Source organism: Nestor notabilis, unplaced genomic scaffold (assembly GCF_000696875.1).
Source record: "Nestor notabilis isolate BGI_N333 unplaced genomic scaffold, ASM69687v1 scaffold13718, whole genome shotgun sequence".
Classification (NCBI taxonomy): Eukaryota; Metazoa; Chordata; class Aves; order Psittaciformes; family Psittacidae; genus Nestor; species Nestor notabilis.
Window position 1 is genome coordinate 1 of NW_009939686.1, and position 9,518 is coordinate 9,518.

General features: G+C 40.5%; 1 protein-coding gene across 1 annotated transcript; it reads right to left on the minus strand.

Annotated features, from left to right (window-relative positions):
- Positions 1–49: 49 nt before the first annotated feature.
- Positions 50–9,223, minus strand: LOC104409952. Its single transcript, XM_010019987.1, has 16 exons — positions 9,136–9,223; positions 7,595–7,722; positions 6,795–6,938; positions 6,064–6,147; positions 5,365–5,532; positions 5,201–5,297; positions 4,881–5,104; positions 4,310–4,463; positions 4,030–4,238; positions 3,826–3,943; positions 3,465–3,670; positions 2,897–3,014; positions 2,081–2,250; positions 1,247–1,320; positions 1,042–1,169; positions 50–243 (listed from the first exon to the last, which is right to left on the minus strand). The coding sequence occupies exons 1-16, from the start codon at positions 9,221–9,223 to the stop codon at positions 50–52; spliced, it is 2,304 nt and encodes a 767-aa protein (XP_010018289.1).
- Positions 9,224–9,518: the final 295 nt, after the last annotated feature.

Below are 9,518 nucleotides of genomic sequence, written 5' to 3' on the forward strand. Positions count from 1 at the left end.
TAAGGGAACTTGTGCTGAACAATTACCAGACACAGAAGGAAAGCCCTCCTTACCCATTTATAAGGATAGGCCACTGTGGAAGACTGTCCTGGCTTTGGGAGTTTGTAGCCCAACAGTCATCTAGGTTTAGTTCTAGTCTCACATCTTTAGGCTGGAGCAGTTCAACTTCAAAATACAGTGCCTCCCTCAGGTATTTTACCACAGGATATTCCAGTTCCCGGTAGGGCTCTGTATAGGATTTCTCTAAAAGAGAGGATTGATGTTAGAGTTGCCTTTTTACATAGTATGTATTCACAAGCTTTCTGCTTCACTTCTTTCCACCACCATTTTCTCTGGCACAGTAATACTAAAATCTGGGAGAGTGTATGAATGTCAACAAATGGGGATCGGGTGGCAGAAAAACAAGAACCAGCAGTGAAAGCAAAGATCTAAACTGCATTCCTTGGCTCTGAGGATCCAGAAATGAGACATTCCCCTCCTTCGGCAAAAACCCATTGGAGTAAGATGCTCATTCAAAAGCACCTCGATGAAGATATGGGTTGGGGGGGGAGGAGAAATAGTCATCAGGGCCACTCCAGTCCTGCTGAGGGTTTGGTTCACACTTCAGCCCTTTCTGCCATCATAGTTACCATTTTACAGCAGTATCGCATGTGGTTTAGTTCTCTGGCACAATTATTTCAGTCAGTGCTAACTCTGCTTTTTGACACTTAGGGAGTTGATAGCAGAGAAGCTGACATTACATCCACTATACAACTTCTAGCATGCCCAGACCAACCAGGGAAACCACACTTCAGTAATGTTAAGGCTGTTTCATTACAGGTACTTGACCTTACATTTTGCATTCTGGAATCAAAAAACATGTTAGAGACCTTAAAGAGGTTTCCTCTTCGTCCTTTGAGATATTCAAAAGTCACGTGGACATGGTCCTAGGCAACCTGTTCTAGGTGGCCCTGCTTGAGCAGAGTGTGTGGACAAAACCACTTTGAGAACCCTTCCAACTTCAACTATTCAGTGATTCTGTGAAGTTTGATCAAATGTTACCTTTGAAAAGCTTCAATGAAAGAGTAAGAGAGCCAAACCCTGGCTTAATACTGGGCAGTGGGCTCTTCTTAGATTCATACTGGACATCAAGAGCTTGCTTGATTGCATACCAGCACACAAATTTCAGCCTGGGGGAAGAGGTTTAGCATGAAATTTTTAGAAATCAAAATACCTCAGGCAACCTTTTCTAGGGAACGATGCTTACCGATATACTGGTGTATCGTTGCCAGGTCTGAAATAGAGTACATCGTTTTCATATGTCATAGTTGTGCTGTTGAACTGAAAGACACATAATTACAAACAGGACAGTTACATTAGAGTTTACTTTGGTTTTTGACACAACATTCACATCCCTTCTCTTGACTGGCAGATTGCCCTGCACAGAGAACACTTCAGAATGGCCAGAAGTCACTGGCTAACAGCCCTATGCCTACTGAACTAAAGCTGACAGCTATGCCATAGTCAAGAAGAAACAGTTTATTAGCTAACAATAACTTGTATACGACATAACACCTCAGAAAGGGAGTGCACTGGGCCTAAGAAAATGCTCAATTGTTTCTGTTGACAGAATCAATGTAAAGCATGAGATTTAACACTTGCAGGAGCAATCTTCAGTTGTGGTGACCTGAATTTGAGCATGATCCTTTGTTATTTTGTCCGGTTTCCATCTGTACAGTACTTAGATGGCAGAAACAGGACCCACTCTAGTCTTTGGCCAGGTATTAATTAGCAACACCTAGCCAGCTTCTGGAGGGCATATGAGTATCTCTCAGCAGCATAAACTCACATTTTAGTCCATTATTAAACAATTCAGAGGTGTCACACTGAAGGCTAGTTTCAGAAAACACTTGACCTTGAAAATAATTAGCTATTAAGAACTTCTGCCCAACTGAATTTAATATTCTCAGAAAAAGTGTAGATGTACTAGTTAACAGGCAGCTGTGACCTTCTTGCAGTTTATGCTTACCTGTGAACCTCTACTGTTCTAGTAATAACACTACCACAATGCAGAGTAAACTTCACATGACTAAGCCCTTACCTTTCTACTTGTTCCACAAGTGTTCACATTGATCTTGAAGGTTGCAGTCTTCTCTGTCACTAGACTGGGTTTGCACCGTCTGTCCCTCAAGACAAACAGGCTGGTGTCCAGGTCTGCATCTCCCACCAATTTTACTGCAGTAATAACCACAGTACCATTGGGCAGGCACTCTGAAAGAGAAAGCCACGTTTTCACACAAGTCAGGATTCCCACTCCCATGTTTTATAAGCCTAGCACAACAAAGACATTCTGCGTGGATTTGCTAGCAAGTTTATTGACATGTCACAAGCTTGAGCAAGACTCTCTTCAGTAGTAACACCCAATCTTTGAACTAACTGCTAGTAGAACGAGCACTACATGGATGAAGCTGGTAGATTCGTGTACCTTTATCCTCCTTGGAACGTTCACCCTGTCCCAAAAGGATTTTTCTAGCTGAAATACTCTGTACATTCAATACCTATAAGTAGCTTTAGCATGGTTAATTTATATGCTGATCCTTTCCTCACCCCACCAAAAAAACAAAACCAAAAACCCCTAACCATTCAGCATCCAAACCAACTACAAAAATCCTTTAAAAAACATCATGATCTTGGAGTTCTGAGGTGAAGTAGAGTTCTCCACCTCCTGTACTAGACAGGATAGTCATTCCAACCTGTAATTTGACTTGCCTTGTAGCATATTACTCTGTAGGAAATCTGACAGCCAAATAGCATATAAGTAAGCATAAACTCTAGAAACATTTCACACTGCCTGGGCTTGTGCAACTTAGTTATGCAACTCAAAGAGCATTAACAGCTATCCCCAACATGTTATTACGTATTAGCTGGGAAGGTGAAAAGGTGCAGGAAACTGAGAATTCCCTCCTATTAGCCAAGGTGATGCCATCCTTCAAGGTTAGGTGGAGTGAAGCCTTTATTCCAGAGGCATGAAAATCCTGGAGATGACAATCACAGGTTAAACAAGGCAATAAAGAAACATTGTTCAAATGAATTCAAAAGCTAGGAGAGCAGGTTACCACAAGACAAAGGTAATGGTGATTGATCACAGTCAAATCCACAGGAGATACATTTTTTAATTTAGAAGCTCACACAATGAGCTTTTTTTTTTTTTTAACCATTTTGCAAGAATGCAGTACAAACCCCACTGCATGTACAGTTGTCATTAAAAGATTAAAATACTTGCAGAACTTTTTTTCTTTGTCTACTTCTGCCAACGTTAACCAAGGGAAATTAAAGTGTTCTTTCAAGAGTAGAAAAGCCCTCCGTTTAACCTTTGAAGCCTATCTCAAAGGGAAGTTTTATTTTACTTTCAAGGACATAGTGTATCATGTCTATATTTCACAGCTAGACCGTGCTTTTTAATTGCTATATGCTGGCATCCTTACCTCATAGTTCACATGGGAAGAAAGGAAAGGGACAGAGATTGCCAAGTGAGTGCCGTTGTCCTTCAGGCTGTAGTTGTACTTCTTCACAGACTCTGGGGTCAGGCGCCTGCCCGAGATGAAGGGGAGCCAATTTTGGTCCACATTCCCATGAGTGATAATGAGATGAAGGTTCCTCCCATCACAAAATCCTCTCGCACTGGGTAGTACTGCAATACAGTCAAGAGTCAGCCAGCATGCTGCCTGCCATCAGAGGTTAGTAGGGCTATTTAAGACTGACAGTACCCTTGGCTGAAACTAGCCCAGTTAATAGCTGAGTTCACAGTCAGTTTGGTACCTTTTTGCCCCAGTTCCACTAGTTTACCTGCATCTTTAGCAGCTGATACTGTTATGACTGGGACAGTAAAGGTCTCACTCGTTGGACGGATTATGAACGCAAGTGTAACATTCAGGGTGTATGCTCTCACGTCCGCTCCCATGTACTAGGAAAATCGTATTTAGAAATTAAAATCACCAAGTGAGATGATCACTTCTATACCATGGTATGCTGCAGTGTCCTAGTACACACCTCTTTCTTAATGCTTGGTGCATCAAGTGGGACTTGTATTATGTAGTCTTTGCTTCCATTAGTATATCTGATCTCGTATGTTAGATATCCATGCTGAACAGCTTGAGGTATGGCAACAGTTACCCCCTCAAAGGTTAAGTTCACAAGCTTCACATCCGGGAGGAATGTTCCCACTGTAACATTCATTAGCCTCAAACTCAGATTTGAATCTGTAAAGGAATGCAATAACATTAAAATCTTAACAGTGTTCAAAACTTCAGTAAATTGTTAGGCTACTTACTGTTGGTTATAGCAAGTTCCACTTGTTCAAATGGCGTTTCTATTTCCTTGATGATAATATATTTAGTTAGTCCCCATTTGTTATCTTCCCACTGATGTTCCAGGAACAGATTGATAGCATATTTTGTCCCGTGCTGTCCACTGCTCACAGAAGTCTGGAATTTAAAATCAAGACCCTTTAGTGTAACACAATTTTACATTCAAGTTGTATCGTAGCATCTCAAGGTCACCTAGAGCTACAGCTCCAAACAATTGTCCTCAACTCAGGGATCACAAACTCTTAAGTGGCACTTGCTATATTCCTATGAGTTTAGATTACCTCAGAATACTTGTAACACTTCCTTTGCAAAATTGTCTCCCACTCCCAAGTTTCAAAGCAGCAGAAGATCATTTCACTAGTGAAAGTGCTCCTCCTGCAACTTCCTTTGAAGTTCAGTTGTTACAACATTTGCTTAGGATTCAGCTCACTCCAAGCAACTGCATTTAAATATATAGTCTCAGCCCATACCCCCAAAAAAAGAAAAATGACCCACAGAAAGTCTATTGCCTGGCACCTAACATAAGTCACTAACCTTGTAATAGCCACCTTCTGCACCTATTGGTATCCTCATTGCAATTGCATTTAAGTCATTCAATAACACATATTTCCTGGAGGCCATTTCTTTGGCAGAGAGTTTGTGTAGATCCACACCAGCTTCAACAAGCACATCCTTAAAGCTAGTTTCTCCAGCAGAGTCTGGTTGAATATATTTTGGAACAGTCCAGATGATCGTTTTGTTAGTGTAGTCCACACCATCTTAGGGACAAGATATGAAAGCTGTAAGATCATTACTCTAGCTGTAAATTGGTTCCTGTACATTTAAGTATTGGACTAAGGTACTGCATTTCTCACCTACAGGACATGCCACAGCAGTATCCACCATCAGGATCATCCATTGCTGTTTGTAAAATGTACTTGATCTCACTGTGGAGAAGGTAATTCCATGATCCTGCAGAAAGAGATCTGTTTAGACCTCACAGCCTGGCAGCTTGCTGGGCTGAAATGAGCATACCAACCTTGACCAGCTGAATTTGTGCAGCACTATATGGTATTCGCAGCACAACCCTGGTGTCTGTGATGTTGAGTCCATAACCTGCACTCCAAGCATCACTCACAAGCAGAGCTGTTTTTTCTTCTGGCTGATGAAAAACTATTTGCCATATCGAGGCTTCTCCTGCTTTTGCCTACCCAGAAAAATTCATCAACATTTTAAACATGCTGTTTGAATTAACAGATTTACTATTATTTACTATGTTGAATGATTTATTGCATTAAAATACACAGCAATTTTATTGCCTCATTCTAAACACTGTTAGTAGGATAATCCCTCTAGCTTCCACCTTGCCCCACAGAAAACTTTCCATATTAAGAGCATAAAGATTAACTGCATTTCAAATACAGGGTCCAAGAAGAAAAAGCCTATCCACGGCTCACTCCTGGGTCATGGGGTCTTAATGACAGTTTTTGCTGCACAGTCTTTTGCCTTGGGAAGACTTTTTGAGAAATCCATTTCCTCCTTGGAGACATGGCCTACAGCTGTCTATTTCTAACATATAAAAATCTCTAAACAAAAACCACTTGGTACAGAAGTTCTGCTCTTCCTATTTAAGTGCTTTTCAAACGGACATTTTGTACTACGTGGATATGGAATTAAGTGATGATTGTATCTGAAGCAGCATTAGGTTTTACTAGAAAAAAAAACCCTGTAGTTTTACCTCTGGAAAGACAAGATTCCAGTCCTCAGGTTCATCTTGAATGAAGTCCTTTACAGTCTGTGGAACCTCCCTCCTAACAGAAACCTGAAGGGAAAGAACTTCTGTAAGGGGTCTGCTGATGGTTCTTGTTTCCTTGTCATCAATGCCCTACAAGTCTTTCCCAAGGGAAACTAGCATTTCCTAGAGGGAGGTTTCCTCCTGCCACGTAAAAGATTATGGCATGAGATGCCATCATGCATAGTGCATTATCTATAACCTATTTGGTTTCAGCTTGTTTTTATTTTTTGCCTATCTTCCCATTCCTACTTTCAGTTAAGGCCAGAAATTTATTTTTGACTCCCATGTACTCTTCCAAGGAGTCCTTTGTCCTCTCTCTGCATTTCTCAGCAAATTAGGTAGGAAAACTTCCATTAGAAAGTAAACATTTCTGTTATCTCAAATGAGATTTGTTGAGGCAACATACAGCGAGTTAGCTTAACCTTTTGAATACCATTTCACAACTTCATTGGTTATTAATGATTACAAGTAGGCTAAATAAACATAATATGAATGCATCACTATGCCCAAGATGCGTGCTGTGCATTCACTAGTGATCTGTTCATGGTGGAGCATTTAATTTCTGCTTTCAATACACATTCCTAATATCTAATCAGCTCAAGTAGAGTATCTTCCAGTACTTACCTTCTTACCTTACTTCTAAGTACCTTCCTATCAGTACTTCCAGTACTTACCTCCATGTAGTTACTTCCACATACTAACTCTCTTGGACTCCATGGACTATAAGAGCAACTTGCACTTTTCAGATGAGTTGTAGCATTTTTCATATCAGCAGAATGAGATGCTTTAATTTCTACAGTTATTATGAACATATCTTCCTGCATGGACAGAGAGAACACTTTCTTGTCAGACTGATTTTCCCTAATTACGGACCACCTATCCTTGTGACCTAGCAATAGATTACAAAACCCATCCACCACTCTCCGCACAGAAGAGCAACTCCATATTGAAGCTTTATTACTTATTATTTATTAACTACATAGGCTACATGCATATAGCTGCATAGCTACATAACAACATAAATACTCTGGGGAGTAGTCAACCTTTCACATAGCCCCAGAACTGGACAAAAAACATTCCCTAAAATATGTTTTCATGATACAGTAGCAGTGAGAAACTAAAACAGCCAAAGCTTTTAATTTTTTTTTACTCTAATATGTCTCAGACGCCAAATATTAGGGCAGAGTGCGACACAGCTGCCAGACAGAATTCCCTATTCTTATCCAAAAGAAAAGAATTGCCCTTCAAGGGTATATGTGATATACTTCACGTGCTCATCTGTACACCATTCAGATATCAACATCATAGAATACTCTCAGGCCTCTGGATACATTTGAGAAGAATTAAATAATTTTCTGCTAACAGATGTTCAAGACATTCCAACACCTCAATTAATACGTATCAATAATATGGTACTGTTTCACGTAAGTCAAATACAACAGCACTGTAATCAAAACACCTATAACTGACTTACCCCTAAGCGAGAATGGCAGCTCAGTGCAGAAGCACGAAACTCGATCTTACTCCAGTTGCTGTAAGTTACTGTATAGCCACACTGTGATGCCATGTCCTCATCTAGCTCCCAGGCTATGCCATATTGATCTATGGGCAATTAGTGAAAAGCTGTATTAATGAGTGCAACTCCTGCTCTACTAGCTCCATGAGCTACCTGCCCTGGCTCCATGGTTCAGCTGGCCCTGCTCCAATATGGCCCAGCTGCATACCCTGGGCTCAGACATATGAGAATTGCAAAGTGGTGAAAGAGTGGTAACAGAGCCTACAGAAAGTAAGAAATGTAAAACCAGAGGCAGACTGGCAGAGGGAACACTTGCAGCTCAAGGACTCAAGATGCAGGAGGGGGCAGGGAGAGAATGTCACCAACATAGAAAGATATTAAATCCTAAAGGGGAAAAAAATCCCGGTAGGCACAGAACAGTCAGGTAGGTCATCAGTGCCAAAGCTGTCAGGATTGGCAGATGACGGCAGACTAGCAACATCAGGAGTTTGATCTGTGGCTGCCACAGGCCTGTGTTTCTCTTGATGCATGTGTGGCTAACAAATTCTCCTCAGGGGTCTTACCAGGACTACAAACACACTAAAGCTTAGCTTGGGTTTTTCTCAGGCTACAAAGCTGTCTTGATGGTTTGAGTTATTTTGGTTTGTGGTTTAGCAGGGTTTGGTTTTTGTGTGTCACCCCACCTCCCTTACCAAAATAGTTGTTTTCTATTTTCCAAGCTCTACATATACCAGTTGCAGTGTCTGTCTTTGTGTATGGATGAAGATGCTTGAACAAAGACACAATTAAGTGGTTTTTTACCCAAGTTTAACATTCTAGAAAAACGGATGTTATTGAATGTCATAGACTATATATAGTTAGACAGCTAGCTAGCATGGAAAGATAGTTCAAGGCTGAGTTTACATTTTCTGCATATAATCTTACACCCGAGATTTTTTTGTAGCCCAACAATTATCTCACTCTTCCCTTCCAGGGCACTACATAGTGCTTTTCACTCAAATACACCACTTGTTGACGACTAAGCCCATAACCAGAGGGCTCAACTAATTTTTCATAAACTTCATTAAGAATTTATACACCTCCACTAAGTCCCTTAGCTGTAAGCAAAAAAGGTGGAAAGCCACTAGTGCAAAATCAGTAACGTAGTCCCAGCTTCAAATACTGAGTTTTCAGTATAGTATGCACTGTTACTGGGAAACATTTTTACCCAGATGGAAAACTACCAGCATTAGCATGCCTAGAAACTACCATGTGCATTCAATGTGAGGCCAAAGATAGTTAGTGATTAGACTTCATACTGCTAAATTATCACACAAGTCTACAGGATGTGTTCTACAGAAATAAAGATAGCCTTTGGCTTTACTTAACAATGAAGTCAAACCTACTAAGCTCTATGATCTTAGAGCATTCCAGGGAATTCCAATATAGGAGGATCTTGGAGAATTTTAAACATTTCACCATGTGTAATTCCCTCTCCAAATTCTTCTACATCAACTTACCAACAACAGAGAAAGATAAGTATTTGTCCTCAAAGTACTCTGCATTCAGTGTTATACACAAAAGGTTCCCCAAGCACTCCGAACTCATGGGTCCTGTGTTGGACATATTGAAAGGCTAGTAAGTAGTGGATTGAAGGTAACATACAAAGAGAAACCTGTTACTTCTCAGATTGCTTTATAAAAACTCAGTGTTGTGACGGTCCTATTCCAACATCTCTGGCCAAGAGGCCTTACAGTTGTTTTTAGTTTTTTAACTGGCAATAATTCCAGGAGAAAAGCCAAACCTGAAATTAGTATTCCAGTAGTAACTATCTGATTAGATGGCAATGCTATCTACAACAGCCAGTCATGGAATCGGGATTTTGGAACACTAAATTAGTACT